The 18,412-nt window shown below is 41.0% G+C and overlaps 1 protein-coding gene across 2 annotated transcripts; it reads right to left on the minus strand.

Annotated features, from left to right (window-relative positions):
* Window positions 1-1,255: 1,255 nt before the first annotated feature.
* On the minus strand, window positions 1,256-14,077 carry LOC133895573 (formin-like protein 6). 2 transcript variants are annotated; one of them, XM_062335997.1, is made up of 20 exons: window positions 13,616-14,077; window positions 11,446-12,146; window positions 11,074-11,295; window positions 10,149-10,995; window positions 9,922-10,056; window positions 8,855-9,836; window positions 8,639-8,765; window positions 8,194-8,265; window positions 7,779-7,877; window positions 7,656-7,697; window positions 7,384-7,464; window positions 7,243-7,293; window positions 7,080-7,161; window positions 6,141-6,235; window positions 3,871-3,942; window positions 3,658-3,792; window positions 3,078-3,146; window positions 2,420-2,486; window positions 1,631-2,284; window positions 1,256-1,501 (listed from the first exon to the last, which is right to left on the minus strand). In XM_062335997.1, the coding sequence occupies exons 1-19, from the start codon at window positions 13,686-13,688 to the stop codon at window positions 1,803-1,805; spliced, it is 4,434 nt and encodes a 1,477-aa protein (XP_062191981.1). In that variant the 5' UTR covers window positions 13,689-14,077; the 3' UTR covers window positions 1,256-1,501; window positions 1,631-1,802. The 2 variants fall into 2 exon arrangements, with proteins under 2 accessions (XP_062191981.1, XP_062191982.1); XM_062335998.1 differs by having other exon boundaries at window positions 3,658-3,774; window positions 13,616-14,076.
* Window positions 14,078-18,412: the final 4,335 nt, after the last annotated feature.

The following is an 18,412-nucleotide window of genomic DNA, read 5'->3' on the forward strand; positions in this document are numbered from 1 at the left end:
ATAAAGATCCCTTTTCAAAAACAAAAAGTCTATGTATGTCTGATGCATTTGGGAAGATCCGTGTTGGGTCATCGGATCTTGGTCCTGTGACGCCAGATGTGTCTTTTGGTGGTGCCAGGGTGATGTTTTCTCAACTGAATCCGGTGAGGTGACTACCGATGCTCTTTGTTAGAGGTAGATGCGTCCCAATTATGGTTCCGTGGCACTAGCTTTTGCGGCAAACCAAGGTTTGGGGTCCTTCATTGAATTCGATAGGAGGTTTGAGCTTCAGCTTGGGCAATTGGCTTCATCCTACTTCTACGCGGAGAGGTGATGTTCGTCGCGAGAGACCGGAGGGAAGGAAAATGGAGTTGAGGACCTAGGTGTACTACTTTCATTGTAAAATGGGGATGTAATGTTCTTAAATTTTAATATAATCCCCCTTTGGCAAAAAACATAGAACAGTTTTAAACTAGGAACGTTTTTATTTACTTTTATGAAGGACAAGAAGTTAATCTTGTACTTCATTCAAATCAAGGAAGTTAATATAGGAGTCAATGGCTGGTTGGAACTCATTCCATGGGATCAAATAAAAAACAGCTGATATTTTAGCAAATGGATTGCTCAACTTTACCCCTGATATAGGAGCCACTTCTAAGTAAAATTCGTAACTACAGCAATGCCGCTCTCAAGGGCACATTTCATTAAGAAACGCAGCAATCCACCTTCCCCAGTATTCAACGGGACTACAGCAACCGCTTAAAGCATCTTTGGAACACAAGAAATTTCGTAAAATTTTTGAAGAAAACAATTCAATTATAGGAAAAAAAAATCCACGTTCCAAATGGGTCTAGCAGAGCAGGGTGAATCACACAGCCATGCACCATGCATTTCTCTTGTGTTCTTGACTGGTCACAAATACATGTCATTATGAACATACATGTAGTGAAACGCTCAAAGCTTTAGCTATCAACATTGAATATTTAGATTAGGGACATCATTATCAAATTCATAGATTTATTTAAAAAGGTACTTTCATAATACTATAATTTGTTGGTACTATAAATATATTGCAGTAGAAATTAGTGGCCAAAGGTATGCTTTAAGATCATGTGGATATCTAAAACATGTATTTTTGTCACAAAAAGAAAGAAAAAAATGTATTTGTCAGCCAGGGACTTACTCACCTTAAGGACAAAGTTCCACAATGGGAGTATTACATCCATAAAACATTCATTCAAGCAGGGTCTACCTAACAAAAAGCAGAATGAAGAAATACAAAATTCTATTGGTAATTTTATTTTTACAACAAAAGCTACAAAACGCCTAACTACCTAAACATACATCACCAATCATTCTATTGGTAATTTTATTTTTACATTAGACCAAACATTACCTACATGTAATTAAGAAGATAAGCAAAATTGTAAGGATAATATATTACCCAAAAGATAATTTATTATGTTAGATCTGTACATCTTGTTGCCAGGGTCATTTCTTCGACAATCCCCTAGAAATTTAACTGCAGAAGATAGATAACATGAAATGAGCTGCACAAAACAAAAGACACTTGTTGAATAATTAAACAGTTTTTCTACAAGCTTGTACCAAAAACAATATTTTTTAGACTAAAAAATGCTATGATTCTTACCAGTGCACTTTGTAGCTTCATTGTTGCCTCTAGTTTTACTTCAATGCAAGATACATGATACCCTGCGCAACATATCCAGAATAATTCTGACAAGAGTTTGGGGGCAGGCAGAGCTAGTTTTCCCCCTTTATTGGAAAAGCTACTGTTTTCGTTAGTTCATCTGGAAAGGTCATCATTTGGCACTGGCAGTTTGTGCTGGTGATTGAAATGATATATCTAGCTCTTTGATTGAATTGCTAAGCTTAGCTTTCTCATTTGCTGATTCCTTCTTAGAAGCTTTGTCATTTTCTGATTCTTTCTTTGAAGTTTTTTCATTTTCTAATTCCTTCTTCTCCATTTCTACCTCCTTTTGAACGTTCTTTTCGAGATCCAGTTGTTTACACTTCTCTTCTGCTTCCTTCTGAGCTTTCTTCTTTTCAAGATCCAGCTGTTTACATTTCTTTTCTGCTTCCTTCTGAGCATTCTTCTTTTCAAGATCCAGTTGTCTACAACTCTCTTCGGCTTCCTTCTGAGCTTTCTTCTTTTCAAGATCCAGTTGTTTACAATTCTCTTCTGCTTCCTTCTGAGCTTTCTTCTTTTCAAGATTCAGTTGTTTACAATTCTCTTCATGGGAACGCATGAACAATCTCACAAAGTTCTGGAGTGTTGTGACCACTGCCAAATACAGGGAAAGATATTGTGAATAAGAAAATACTGAGAGTAAAAAATAGTGCTCGTCCAGTCCCCAACTCATAAATAACTAAACATATTTCCAGAACAATAGGAAATTGAAATATGTTGCAAGTTCACCTTGCTCAAATGGACATCGTTCTGGGTCTTCTCCAAAATAAAGTGCCAATACATCTACATTCCGGCCCTACAGATGTCAAAATTACAAAAAATTTATTACAAGAGAAGATGATTGGATGCCCCCATGACAAATGTATCATTGGTCTTCTAGAAAAGAGGACAAGATCCCATCATTCATCTATTCAGCACCAGAATGCTTGATCGAGATCCCTATCTATTTTCTACTCAAATAGAGATATCATGTTAGCATCACAAATTGCAATGTGAATAATCAATTCCCACAAACAAAACTAAGAACATATTTTGAAAAAGAAAATAATATGGTCTAATTTCGAGGAAAAAAGGAAATGTAATAATGACAAGAAAGAATAAAAGATGCAATTCTCACAATAAAATCTTGATCTTAAATGGAGCACTAACGTGAAAATACAGCAGGATACATTAAAAAATATATAATAATTAGAACGCTCACAAAAGATTTTGGTGATTGGAATTCATTTTCAATTTAACGTTGATATTTACAAGTTTATTACTCTCTTCACGTAGTTATTTTTGTACTTCCAATATTTCCAATCAATTCCATTTCGGTTGTAGATGCAGAGGTCCACAATTCATTATATGGTACAAATGAAATTTTCTCAGAAGGAGAAAAGCATACCACATTAGAATAAAGTGAAGTCAAAGCCCTAACTTCAGCTTCAGCACCAATGAGAAAATCCTTTAGTGTCTGTCAAAAAGGTACTTGGTTTACTGTAATAGTGATGATGGTAAACTGATAATACATTCAACAAATAATATTGTATGCCAATGAGAACACTCGTATCTAGGCATATTTCTAGAAACCGAGCAGGTTCGCAAACCAGTCATGTGTTCGGTTCAGGGGTTCAAATGCCGGTTCAGTAAAACCATAATTATTATGTAATAAAATAAATTGAAAAGAAAATAAGGAGTGAAGGCATTTGCCAAATAAAACCAGTTATTATATCTTCAAATGCAAACAATGGATAAACAAAACGCCTTAGCCCCTGGGCCGTGCAAAGGAAGGTGTGGGGTTCAATCACTGCCAATGTTGGGAATAAAATGGTAGTTTTCCCATTTTTTAATCAAAATGGTGCAACACGCAAACCAGGCTAGGTCAGGTTTCATTCACGGTTTTCCAGTCGTGCTGCCGGACACTATAGTCATGTTAATTGTAATTACTAAAGCATGCTTAAAAAAGAATGAAGAGTTGTAGTCACCTTGCGAAAGATCTCTGACACAGGACCATCATTTTCAGATGTAGTAAGTTCTTGCTCAACTTTCTCAAGTCCTTTGTTTATGGCCTGCATTTCCTCTGCTAAAGACTTCAATTGTATCTGCATCAAATCAGTTGTCTTGTGACTCAATCAGTAAATCACTAATCATCAATATTCCAAGTGGCCAAAACAACAAAAACTGCACTGAATTTACACCTTTGCCGCCAACTCTAAGCTAACCAGGTCTTTAGGAAAATCAAGAAGTTCGGGAAGTTTCTCAGAAAGCACCTGCAGCAACATGACCTAAACAGATTAATGCACAGTTCAAGCATATGAACTATGACTCTAACTTTCTAGGCAGAGAATAGAACAATACTTGTGTAGCCCTTTATTGCACAAAGGGCTAAGAACAAGAGACGCTAAGCTTTAATCTTAAACGTTTGGGGCATTGTAAGGTTCCTCAGAAACGCTAAGCTTTAATCTTAAAGTCACACACAAGAAACGAACATACTGAAAGCAATGCAAAGCAGGACACCAAAACAGTACACGTCTAGTTGAAAATTACGTTGTCATTCTAGTTCTGGGGTATATTGACATTTCTACAAAGATATGCAGTACCAGGGAGTGCATTAAAACACTAGAAACTAGAAATCAACCTTAGTTTAACAAATTGCAGTAGCAGTAGGACAAGGAATACCATTGGGAAATGATCCCTGTCAACATCTTAAATTTGAGAAGTGGGCAATTGGAAACCAGGTTTGTTTAATCTTAGCGACCCATTTGTGCCTTCCCATCAGAATAAAAAATCTGATCATATAACTCTTGAACAATATTGCTATGGCTTTGGTTCAGGGGAGCTCTGTGCGGCACCCTAGGGTAGGCCAGCCAAGAGAGGGGGAGGCCAGTGGCACCAAGAAGGTGGCCAACAGTAGGCTGTGCGTGCAGGTGAGGGAGACTAGAGATGATAGAGCCTCGCATTCTTAGATTGTACCTGTGCTTCCCAGCCAGCTTGGGCTTGAACAATCTGCTGGGAGGCGCAGTGATTACCCTTGGTAATCACGGCAGTGAGGAAAACAGAGGGGGAGGCATAGGAAACAGAACAGAGGGTGAGGGAGGAAGCAGCCGAGAGAGAGAGAGAGAGAGAGAGAGAGAGGGGACCGCCCAACGGAATGGCGTAGCAGTCCACTGTGAAGTGGCCCTGGAGGCTTAGGCACCATTGTAGTTTGGGATGGCGTCGGCCTGCCTGATACACGACCAGAGGAGCATGTAGATGATGCCGCGCCGTCAGTAGCCTAGGCATAGCATTCATACGAGCGAGCCAGGCTCATTGCCATCCGTAGGTCATGAGGGTCTTGAAGCTCGACGTCTATGCGCACCTGATCCAGTAATCTAGCAGTAAAAAGCTGGACCTGTAGCCTAGGCATAGCATTCATACGAGCGAGCCAGGCTCATTGCCATCCGTAGGTCATGAGGGTCTTGAAGCTCGACGTCTATGCGCACCTGATCCAGTAATCTAGCAGTAAAAAGCTGGACCTGCTGTACCACGGAGTGGGTCTGCGCGACACAGGAGGGCCTGAAATTACTCCATGTAAGCCTCAATTGTTGTAGAAAAGGAGGCGTGCCAATTCACCCAACGGGTTATTTCGCAGCGGTGGCCCAAAGCGAAGATGGCACAACTCCTTGAAATGTGGCCAAGATGGTGTACCCATGTCCCGTTGCAGCATGAAATACCAGTGTTGGGAGCCACCAACCAGATGATATGCTGCTAACCAGACCTTGAACAACCTGCTGGGAGGCGCCGGAAAAGAACAGAGGGAGAGGAAGCAGCCGAGAGAGAGAGAGAGAGAGGAAGGGGAGAATAAATCTTTATTGATCTGTTCGGCCAGGGCTGACTCATATATGTAGCTGGCTAGGGATCATCCAAGCCGGCCTACAAGATTCTCTTGTATCTCTATCTTTATCTCCAATTTACACTAACTCTATCTTTAACTCTTATCTCTAATTTAAACTAATATATTCTATCTCTTATCTCTAAGCCGAATTGAACCAAATCCTATCTGAACGGATTTCTAACTAATGGCAACCCTGGACTCCCTTGATTGCGCCACTAGCCACCTTTGTTGCGCCGGCTATAGTACTTGCCGATCATAACAGGAGAACTGAGAGGATTAACCAAAAAAGATAAAAAGAAAAAATATGTAGGTTTGAATGCAGATTTACTTCAGTGGTTCTTTAAGGAACAGCACTCCAGGTCAGGCTAGGTTTGATTAAGAAAGTTTATATGTAAAAAAAATGCCACAGTTAAAGCAAGAATCTTGAGCTACTCAGGCAAGATGATTGCCAGATAACAGACGAAATTATGAAACAGTAAAGCACTCAGCTTTCTTTGGGTATTTTAATCCTACCTGTACCTAATATAGACCTTGCAGAATGGAACAGGGGTTTGAGGAATGAGAACTATAAAAAAGTACTGAATACAGGGGTACCTTGGATAAATAATGCATTAAAGTCGTCTTGTTATTACGTGCGCGGGTGTCGCTTAGTTTGAGCAAGCTATCCAACCTGAACCCAACAGCAGAACCTACAAAAAGACAAAAGGGACTATAGCGCAGCTGGGAAAAATAAGAACCAACAATTGAAAAAGATGATGCTTGACAGATTTCTTAAGAGGCAAATGCATTTTAAGATAGGATGGTCAGCAGCAAAACAGGACCATTGTATTAAAGAGTTGTGCATTTTTTGTGAAAATGGTACAAGAAGTAACACTTGTAAACTAAAAGTTTCCAGGATTTCCACCAGGGTTGTGAGCATTAAACAACACTAGCCAATTGTCCCCTATCTCAAAAAGAATAATTAACAAGATATCTTACAAGGATATTCATAAATGGAATTTTACTTTTACATGATGATAAATGAATCATATCACACTTCTTCATGAGCTTAGCTAAATGGTAATGCTACACTAACATTTTTGGATTCTGATTTCAAGGGCACTGTGATTTACTTGTTATATATCTACCCCCTCTAATTCCAAATGTAAGTCCATTTGGACCTGTGCACAGGAATTAAGGTAAGTAGTATAATGACCTAATTGCCCATCAATCATTGTCATAAATGAGGTAGGTGGTATGCTTAATGCATTGATTATAGTGTATTTAACTAAGGGCAAAACAGGAAAGCGTATGAAAAAAAGGTGCCCTGAAGTTGTAGATGGACTTATATTTGCAGGAGAGTAAAGGCTAGATGGACATATATTTAAAATCAGAGGAAGTTAAATATTAATGGGAGAGACAAGATGGTGGCACTGGCACAAGACACCACCTTGTGTTCTAAAAGGAAAGTGTGTTTATGAATAAATATAAAAAATATTTGGTGGTTCACTAAATGTCTCATGAAGAAGTATGGATTTTACATTTTTTAATTACCTCTGGCAGTGCCTTGGTTCAATGCATTTCCCAGAGAAAGAATTGTCTGCATAATCCTTTTCAACTTGACCGAACCCCTTATCTAAGAACATCAAGGAAAACACAAGAAATGTATGATCTTCATTATACGATATCAAAATTTGAATTAATATCAAGTGCTGACCTCTTCTGCAGAAGAATTAACAATGCTCAGGTTCTGCTTAAGGTCAGAAACCTGAAAATAGTTAGAGAAAAACCAATTTTCATAAAGGCGAAGCAAAACAGTACAGTTCGTAATAGTAAGAATAGGAACCAGTTGCCTCACCTGAGAACGGAATTGAATCTTAAATAAGAATACTCTTAGCTTAGAATCTACACGTGGTACTTTCATAAGCTCCATGAAGAACTGCGGCAGAAAGGTGTACATGAGAATCAATATATCAACACACTACTCAGACGTGTGTGTCACGAATCAACCCATTATGGAGATGAAACAGACTTCAATGGGAATGCCTCCCCACCAAAGAGGCTTGTATACACAACACAAGTGTCACTTTAGATGTAAAACTGTAAGGCAGACTAAAGAAAACAAGTCACCTTCTCGCATTCTCCAAGTAATTGCTTATCTCCTTTGTAACCCTGATAATCATGATCCCAAACATTACCATTTGAAGGTATAATATTGGTTTAAAATGAACACTAGACTGGAAACCTGAATACCTTTAGAAGTTCAATTTCCTCTTTAGTTGGAGTGAACTTAATAAGGTTGTCCACTTGGTCAGCATCCAGAACAGTATCATCCAGAGCAAGAATTGCACTCTGCGGTCAAAAGAAAAAGGTATTGGTGTTATTAACAAAGATATGCAAGTAGTTTATGGCCAAAGGAATACCATTGACATGCATTTTCTTTCAGACTACTTCTATTAGACATCGATGAGCATTTGACATAACACGGTGCCATGCCCACTAACTTTGCCATGAAAATAAAAACTGCTTTTGACCACCATCAATACTTTCCCACAATCATATAACGAGCTATGAGAAGCAGGTTTTGGTACATGACACCATCAAATACCTTAAGATAGTAAGAAAATAGCTGTAACAGATGATAAATATTTATTATTCATCATCTTACCATCAAGTCAGGCAGGGGCATTTTGACTTTCGTAAGCATGATTCCACAATTGTTAGCCCGGCGAAGATCAATCTGTGATAGAGAACACCTGAGGTGAGAAGAACAAGCAAGCAGGACACAAAGTAGAATGATGAGGCATAATAAATATTAAATAGTAGCTACAAATGTCTGCAATGACATGCAAACCGAGCAATATGAAACAGGCAGGAGAGGAAAAAATGACATGAGATGCTCTACCATAGAGGGGGTAAAAGAATGAGATGCTAAAAAGGAGTAATAATGTCCATATTCAACTAAAATTACTTGTATTGCAAACAGTGGTCTGTTTACTGTAAAAATTGAAGACTGGAATATGCACGAAATAAAAGTAGATCAGAGTAACAGCACAATAATTGGAGAAATCGGAGTGCAAAGACATGCTACATAATTTGGCGAAACAACTCACGAGATGAATTTTCTCTGACTTCGGTCCAGAAGCACGACTCCCTGACTTATCTGAACACCTAGCATCTGAACTTGGCAGTACAGCTGAGAAAAGATTTTCTAGTTCTGACATGTCGAACACTGGGGCTCTGCACAAGTCACCCGAAAGACACATTAGCAAAGAAAATCCCAATTCATATGACCATTAACGAGTTCTGCCAAGGTGACAGTAACTTACTTTAAAGTTTCGTCAGCTTTTTGTGAATCGGCCCACAGACTACCATGCATTGCTCTTGTTACTTTCACCCAATGCAGTGGCTTCAAATTGGATCTTCTGGACGCAATCTGGCCAGATTGAAGGCCCTTTGACATTGGACCTGAAGGAGGTGCAGGTCCACGCCCCTTAGAACCAAACAATTTAGCATTACCACCAGGAGGTGCTGGCGGGGGTACAATGTTGCCAGAAGCTCCTTGGCATCCACCTCCATTAGAGTTGGCATCCTTTGAGAGGCTTGGAGCATGGGGTGGTGGTGGAGCAAGAGGTAATGGCGTCGATTTGCCCGTGGGGCTAGATGATTTTTTTGATGAATAGCAGGGTGGTGGGGGAGGAGGTGGAGTGGCAGTACTTCCAGGTGGTGGAGGTGGAGGTGGGGCTGAAGATCTAATGGGAGATGAAGACGGTACAGTTGGTGGAGGTTGTGCAGCAGGTCGAACAGGAGATGAAGTAGAAGCAAATGGAGGCGGAGGTGGTGCAGCAGGTCTAACGGGAGATGATGTAGAAGCAAGTGGTGGGGGTGATGGGGATGCAGGAGGTTTACTGGGAGAACACCTAGGTGGAGGTGGCCCAGACAATCTAACAGGAGATGAAGTAGGAGCAGGAGGTGGAGGTGGAGGTGGAGGCGGCGGCGGCGCATGAGACCTAACAGATGAAGGACTAGGAGAGGGTGGAGGTGGGGGTGACGGCGGTGGTGGTGCAGCTGGTGCTGGAGGCCTCAGTGAAGTTGGAGTGACAGGCACGGAATCTGGAGGCAGATGATAAATACTAGCAGAAGTGGAAGTTGATGATGGGATGGTCATTGGAGGTGGAGGTGGAGGTGGAGCGGCAGAAGTTGGTAACGATTCTATTGCAATGTTAATTGAGGATTGCTGATGATCTGTGGGTTGTGTACTAGTTCCATGTGATTGAAATATGTATTGTTTCTGCAGAGGAGATGGAAGTCCTGTGACGCGGAAAGAACTTTAATTATAAGAAGAAAAACTACAAAAACAAAAAACAAATAGTCTAGACATGCACTGCAACTTAACCTGAATGCTTAAGAGCAGGTTGAGACCAGTTTTTTGCCTCAGACATCATAGTGGCACCCGATGGCACCAGCAAAGCTGGTGTTGATGGTGGTGGAGGAGGTGGTGGTGGTGTACCCTTTGTTACAACAGGAGTACCTGTCACATTATCAAAGGTTAAACCATTAAAATAAGTATGGTAGTAACATGAGGATATGCATAGAGTACAAAAGAATATCATGAAGCTAGACCTGTTGTTGGATGTTGTCCTGATGGTAGCTTTGATGTCATTTTGACCACGCCAGTTGAAAGATTTGATACTGTGGGTGAGGTTATGGTTGAAGCACAATTTTCAGAGCCTACAAATGCAGCATGGTCTTCTAAAAGAGCTGTATTTCCAAGGGCTGAAGGTGCGCTATGAAATCTTGGGCAAGCTGAAAGTGATTTTGGACTAGAGTTGCCAGAAAGAGCAGAACATGAACTAGAAATTGGAAATCGTTGTGACACAATCATAGTGGGTGAAGAGCGCTGTCCTGAATCAAATTGCACATCAAGCTTAGCATTTTGATTCTTCAGAACTGGTTCGATAGAGTTCATAGCAGAGGAAACAGCCTTTTCCGGTGAAGTTGGCTGTTCAGTATTGATGTCAACATTATGAACTAGAGAGCCTAGCTTTTCTTGGACAACAGAAATTTCAGTTTTGGCTTGAGAATTAGTGGCCGGCTCCAACAGGGTCAATCTCTGTCCACCAACATTTTCCTGTTTGTTCGCATTGACTGTGGAGTGTTCAGTGTTGTTTGATTTTTGTTGAACATTGTCAGATTGATTGTTGGTTGGAGAGATAGAACCAAACTCTAATGACTCTGCTTCTTTCTTAGTTGGAGACAAGAATCCTTGCTTCAGCTGTATGTTTTCTGATGAAGTAAGTCGCTGGAAAAGCTGGACTGCAACATCCCCAGTCGGATCTAGCCAGTCCACATGGCTGAACATCTCTTGAACCTTTGCAAATGCTTCAACTGGCAAGCCCTCCTTTTCTCCTATACTTGCCACCTCCATGGGATCTAACTGATTCGCAGTGTCCATTTCCGAAAGAAGAACCTTTAACCACAGAGGACAAAACGAATTATAAATTTCTGCATAACTTCAGGAAGAAAGATTACGGCAACAAGTACATACCTCAGCCCTGAATTCTTTTGAAAATCGATCTTTGGCGTCCCACAATGTGTCAATTTCATCACGATTTAACATCAGAATGTTAGATCGGATGAAGGCTGTATTGAACATGACTCGGAACATAATTGCTTCTCGTTCATGATCAGCATCAAGGCTAATGCATTCAAGGACAACATCACCTTGAATATGGCAGTGGATATCAATCTTAATCAATTCACAGTCTGCCTGGGCAACGGAAAGGAAATTTGAATGACTATAAGAGTCACAATAAGGCAATGGCATGCCAATTAAGAAAATCAAACATATGTTCACTGCATGCTAGACAATGTGATGAATTTGCCAGTTCTAAATTCAGAAAATAATCCAAAAACTAACCTTCTTGTAAAGCGGAACGTATTTGCTCCTTTTTGGTGTTGAAAAGAGCACCTTAGGGGTGTTACTTGTAGCAAGTAGAGGATCCTGTCCATAAATACGGAATATTGGTCTACATCCACCCTCCGCAAGAATGGCTGGAATGTTTCTTAGTATCACACAGTCTAAAGTAAGTGCTCGATCCTGCGGCGGCCACACTGAGCTCACGTTCCTCCGAGATATATAATGCAAGTATCTTATCTGAGAAGGCATAGGATTTAGCGGTGAGAGCAACTGAACCAGCTCACGAGGAGCTTGCCTGTAAATCATCTCCAATGTCCTCTGCTCACCAATGAACGGCTTTCTATACAATAGCAGTCCTGATAACATGAATGCAAGTACAGGCCAGCCACCATGCTCACAATGCATTAGCAAGACATTTTGCTGGCCCAAAGAGAGCCAACTCTCCCCTGACCTTAAGAAATGGTGAACCATTTCTATTGTAAGTATTGGGCATCCCTCGTATTGTCTTGGGTAGTCCATAACTATCATATCATAGCTTGATAAGATATTCGCCAGTAAACTTTGACTTTCTCCGTCCCGAAAGTTGAAGGCCATAAACAAAGCATCAGCAAAGTGGCTCTGAAGTTGCGCAACAATATCGCCAATGTAGTCTTGGTACTTATCATCATCGAAGACATCAGTTGTGAAGCAAGAATCAAACACTACAAATGGACAAGAAAGGAATAAGAAATGTTTTAGCAAGAAGTCAATAACATTTCAACAAATTAATTTGAAAAGCAAAAGTGTGCGTGTGGTTCTGATTATTCTTTGCTGTGCTATCTGTGACAAGTGAGTGGATTCTTGATTAGAATAAGTAGTTTGTATTTCAAGTCATGCGCTTTGGACTTCATTGCAGAGATTTCACCAAGATGAACTTATTTTGTGGTTTCTATAGTGTACAATAGGATACAACTCTTGGTTACAAGAAAATTTTCCATGTGCCCACATGGGGCCTAAAAATGAAAATGGATGTGCGTGCCTGATTTTGAGACTACAGGCTTGTTTGGATGGGGGGTTAGAATCCAAATCCTCAAGACTTATTACAAATTTGAACTAAATCCTCAAAAATTCTATCCTCAAACACCCCCTACAAAATAGTATCCACTACTTTGCAAAATGTAAGGCATAGTTTGATTTGGCTGTCTCCAAAATTTAAGTATAGCCATTAGTTTGTTTTTTATATTAAATTAATAACTACAAAATCACGATCACATAAAAGCACTTACATTGTATCACTAAACCTACATGGTCTTATACTAATTATGGGTCAAATGTTACAAAATTTGACTATTGTGGAACCCTACAGAAACAACAGAGTGAGTAAATCTTTTCTGGGGTCACATATATAACTAGGGACAATGCGACCGTAAACATATCAATTCATCTGCTGGGAAAAAAAATAGGTGTCTTGGCTTAGATAAACCAGAAAATAGTAATGCAAATAGCACACGACCTTTGAAAAAGGTCATCTTCATCCTAAACATGTACCTTTGCACGGAATCTTAAAGTTTTATCATGGGACACTTAAACTCACTTTGTACTGCATCAATGATGCAATAGTAGACGATGATCCTACGCACACCTGCCTTACTAATTTACCAGTAAATAGAAGATGCACAGGACCCATCGCAGATGTTTCAGCAACTACCAAAATAGCCACAGCGCAATCTTCCATATGGAGCTAATGCCTGGTAAGTAACCTCAATGAACGACAAATCGTCGGCCACAAGTAGCAGTGCAACTAATAACAGTGCAGATAAACAATTGTTTTAGAACAGTTAACTCCAAAGAATCTCAAAAAAATCTAGTCTAAAATTACAAATTTAACACAGTATAACAGCAATGCCGCTCAAGTACAGTTGCTAGAGTGCAATGGCAACTAAAATTTCCAGAGTCTGATCTAAAAAGGAACTCAATCTTTCACCAGAACCAAGTGAAGACGAATTGCACACGACAAACCAACGAAGAAATACAAGAACAACCACCGATCATTTCCCGCAACGCTGCATTACCCGAAACATTCACCACGGTATTAAGAGAATCGAAACGCAAATCAGAGCACGCATGGAGCAATCCCCCGTGAAATCGACACTTGCATTGGCAACGCGACGGGGTTGGGCGCAGCACGCACCGTAGACGCGCTCGGTGATCTCAAGGAGCCCGTCGGGCGGCTTGCGGTAGAAGAACTTGCGGAAGAGCGCCATGCCACGGCGTCCGGAGCAGATCTATCGAGCGCCCCCACGCGAGACCCTAGCAGCCCCAAGCCGGCAATGCCATGGATCCGGGCGCAATGCGGCGGTGTTGCCGCGGCGTGAAGGGAAAGGAATCGGGGATGCGAGCGCGCGCGCGCCCGCCTGACGCCTGTTGTTGCTTCGCCCCGGCGCTAGGGATTGCAGCCTTCCGCCCCTTACCCTCCCTCTCGCTTCGTCTCCTTTAGCGGGTCTGTGAGAGAGAGAGGAAGAGAGAGAGAGATTTTCTCGTGTTTTTAAAGCTTTTTTGGGTGGGGCGTTTGATCTTTCGGAATGAGCTAGATTTGGCGAGATGGCGTTTGTCGTGTTGTGTTGCGTTGCGCACAGGGGTGGGAACCGGGAAGGAAGGCAACGAAGCTGTCTTTTCCCCGTTCCCCCCTTTTTCTCTTTTGTTTTTAATCACAGGGCGCGTCGGGCGAGTTGTGATGTGACGTGGCAGTTTATCGTTGAGTGTCCGGGGAGCGACGTTATGACTACGAGCCGTGACCTACCAGCCTGTCAACTCGCTCACTGAGGTACTGGGGTAGGGGTGTCAGTGGCTACGGTCTGAGAATAGAGGCAGGTCGCGGACTCGCGGTGCGGGTGGTCAGTCGCACGAGCTGCTCTTGTTTGTTGCTGTACGGACGGCCGGCGTGACGTTAGTTAGTTTGGTTCGCTTTCTGGACGACGAACGCAATGATAATTTCGTTTCGTTCTTAGAATTGGGTCCGGAATCATGATTCCATCATATCATGTGGTAAGTTTGTTGGTCCTCCTTTGATGGTCCAATTCAAACTGAAATTCCTTAATTTGCTCGTGTTAGGTGGTAGAGGCAACTGAAAATGATCCAACTTGATTTAGGGTTTAGCAGGTGTGTCTAAAATTTTTATCAAGTAAGAGATCCTTGCTATATTTTGTAGGACTTCGATATGCCAAAGTTCACTTAGCCACGACTGTTATAGCAAACAAACCATTAGCCACACCAATATATTGTTTTCACTTGATTCTTGAATCTCAACTGCTTGTTTGAATTGTTTTTCTAGAAGGAGGAGTTGTTTGACGAAGCTGTGGTAGCAAATTCTGCAACAAAGGGACACCTTGAACCTTGGGCTGCAACTCCAAAAACTCTAGCCGAGTGCGAAGACCTTCCTTGATGCTGAACACTTTGATAACTTGATGGAGGTTCGTCATATTATTGAAATTGGCTGAAATACCAAACGGATTAAAATTCTACATGAACTAACATAGTGGCTTTTTAGGGTAATTCCGATGGGGTGAAATTTGTGGGGAATCTAGGCGGCAGAAAATTTGAAAAACTGAAATTTGGTTTCATTTGGATTTCGTGCTACATCAAATACAATCCAAAACAATCTCTTAAACAATTTAACCACACATTCTTTTGCCAAAAACATAGCACTTGCACTCCGACCAGTTGAGAGGAGGAAGTGGGAGTTGGAGCAAATGAGGGTCAGGAACACAACAGACACCCACATGCCATAATCACACATACATACACCTAAACACAAGCAAAGATAGAAAAAATAGAAAAATAGACATCATACACCACCGTATTTGGTAAAAGAGACAACATATCGGTGTATTTATAAATCTAGCACTCATATTCGGTGCTTCAAATTTCAAAAAAAAAATTGAAACGGTGGGCCTGGGCCCTGTTCGGCACCTGAGGTGCCGAATATGGGCAACAGTGCCGTATTCGACACCTCAGGTGCCAAAAATTGGTGCCGAATATGGTGCATAGTGCCGTATTCAAAACTTCAGGTGCTAAGTACGGCCTGGTCTGCTACGCGATCACATCCTGTCTTTGCTTTCGGCGCACGGTCACGTCGAGTCATCTCGCCGTCACTTCGTGTCTACTGTCCCCGGTAATTAGTGATCCTCGCACTACCATTTTTCACTATAAAATGAGAGCACGCTTGTGAGGAGTAGCACCAGCGCATGCACAAGCCGCAGCGTGAGAGGGGAGCAGAAGCGCGAGTAAAGGAGGAGAGGAGAGGAGAAGTAGCAGCGCAGCGCGTGGAGAGGAGAGGAGAAGCAATGCGAGGTGAGGAATAGCAGCAGCACAAGGAGAGGAGTATCAGCCCGATGCGATGAGGTGCAGCAGCGCAATATACAATAAGTACTTAAATTATATTTTTAATTAGTACTTGCAGGAATAATAGTAATTAGAGTAAGTAGAGTGTTTAATCTATCCAATTACATTTGTTTAATTATTTGCTTAGTTTGATTATATGAATATGATTATTTGCTTAGTTAGTGTAACAGTAATTAGCGTGAATTTGTATAATAGTAATTAGCGTGATGCCGTGTAATAGTAATTATTTGCTTAGGCTAGTAGATTGTATAATAGTAATTAGCGTGAATTTGATTAGTCAAAAAACTTGGGTTGGACAGAAAGGTTGATTCAAATCACAATGCACTGATAAATTGTCAAATTGATTTTTTAATTAAGAGTGGTGTGTGTCGGTTTAATTAGATTTTTAGTGTAATCTTTTAAAATAGTGATGCACATATGAACTTCTAGCCTTAGTTAAATAAAAGAAGTAGCTATGAAGTAAAATAGAGAAATGTTTTTAGTGTCTTGTACTCATCGTAGACTCCATTACTCCACTCATCTCACTCAGCATAAAGAAATCTATGAATATGTTAATAATGCAGTGTCAATTTGTAATAAGATTGAATATTTGCTCAATATAACTTTCATGTTAGTTTAAATAATATTTTGATTCAATATTGAATATTAATTATTTCATTTTTATTCAATAATGATGATTTAATTAGCATTGTTAATTACTTAGATATTTAGCATATGTATCGTGCAAACATCTAAGTAGTAATTTTATTAGATGTATATGACTTTTCATATTTATTATGGAGAACGTCTCTCAGTTTTGCGCAGGAGGCTCGTAATAATTCAGAACTGCCAGCATATAGAGAGTTCGGTTGAAATACCTAATGACCTAGATGACCTGAAATCATATGTTATGAGCCTTTTGCACATAAACCAACAATCCTATACTATTGTTCTAGAGGGTGTGCGGCCACGAGTTGTTCCAAACAGCTCAGTCATTGTCCATACATTGTTCGAGATAAGAAGGAACAACGCATGGGATTTGTACTCATGCAAGGTAGTGGAGGAGAATTTTGATATGGGAGTGTACATAAACATAGTGCCACGACTGGTGCATGGTAATATAGTGACTACCGTAGAAGGATCAGGACAGCAAGTGATGCATGAAGAGGATGGAGGGTATGTAGGGGAGGGCAGTTCTGGTAGAGAGGGAGCTAGAGTGGACCCTTCTGATATAGATGCAGGATGCATGGATGATGAAGCCGATGGTAGCAGGGATGAAGAGATGCTGACAATGATGACCTGGTGCCGGTGATCCAATACTTTTGTGGTGCTAGTTTGCTGGATTGTGCCATTATTGAGTATAACACCTTATTTAACTCGGGATACTAGAATAAAGATAACCAGATCGGGCAACAGTTTTGTAACAGAGGGGAGGTCCTACACTTTATTAGCAATTATGCTATAATGACAAGAAGAGATCACAAGTGCGCCCAGTCTAACCCTACGGATTATGAGGTCAGGTGTATCAAGTACCCAATATGTCCTTACTTCGTACGAGCAAATAAGCCGAAATATGAGAACTATTTTGTGATCAGTAGGCATACCCCCAAATATATGCAGTGAAGAGGCTATTAGGAATGTGAGCCATGCCATTGATGCAAGGTTCATAGCCCAACTTCTCATCACCCTTGTTGGCACGAACATTTGTTTGTCGCCAAAATCCATTATGGAGGAGGTGCAGACTAAGATGGGTATGCTGATCAATTACCACACCACTTGGCGAGCGACACAAAAGGCGTTGAAGATGCTATTTGGAAGCTTCTAGGAGTCTTACAACTATACTTCGAGGCTACTGCAGAATATTACCATGACAAATCCAGGGACTTGGTGGGCGATGGTGGATGAGCCGATCAAGCTAGAGGATGAGTCATACAGCACTACTGATCGATACCTCATTAGGTTATTCTAGTCCTTTGGACAATGCATTGAAGCTTTCAGACATTGCAGGCTAGTTCTATGCGTCGATGCCACATTTCTGAGTGATAGGTACCATGGTACCCTTATGACAGTGATGGCATATGCAAATGATCAGATAATTCCTCTCGCCTTTGCAATGGTTGAGAGTGGAAACAATGATAGCTGGTTGTGGTTCCTCACTTTGTTGAGGACACATATCGTGGGCAATAGGGAACGAGTTCACATCATCTCTGACCGCAACAAGGGCCTTCTGCATACATTGGATATGCTACATGATAGCACAAACTACTCCATTGCATGGCCTGATGTAGAGAGAAGGTGGTGCATGCACCACTTGGGAGCGAACCTGTACACAAGGTACTGCAGCAAGTCTCTTGTAAAGAGATTCAAAGGTTTGTGTTCGAAGAACCAGCATGCGAAGTTCAACAAGATATGGAGAGAGTTAAATGAGACCACTCACAAGATGATGGTACATCAATAAGAATAGGAGGACCATTTGCAAACGCAAATGATTGGGGGACAAACTATCATTAGCCGTTCACGTGCTACGTTTAGCCATTGGATAGCGGGGAAGCCGACAGAATGTTGGGCCCTAATCCATGCCACTCATGGTGTCAGATTAGCACTTAGA

This window comes from Phragmites australis, chromosome 16 (genome assembly GCF_958298935.1).
Source record: "Phragmites australis chromosome 16, lpPhrAust1.1, whole genome shotgun sequence".
NCBI lineage: Eukaryota > Viridiplantae > Streptophyta > Magnoliopsida > Poales > Poaceae > Phragmites > Phragmites australis.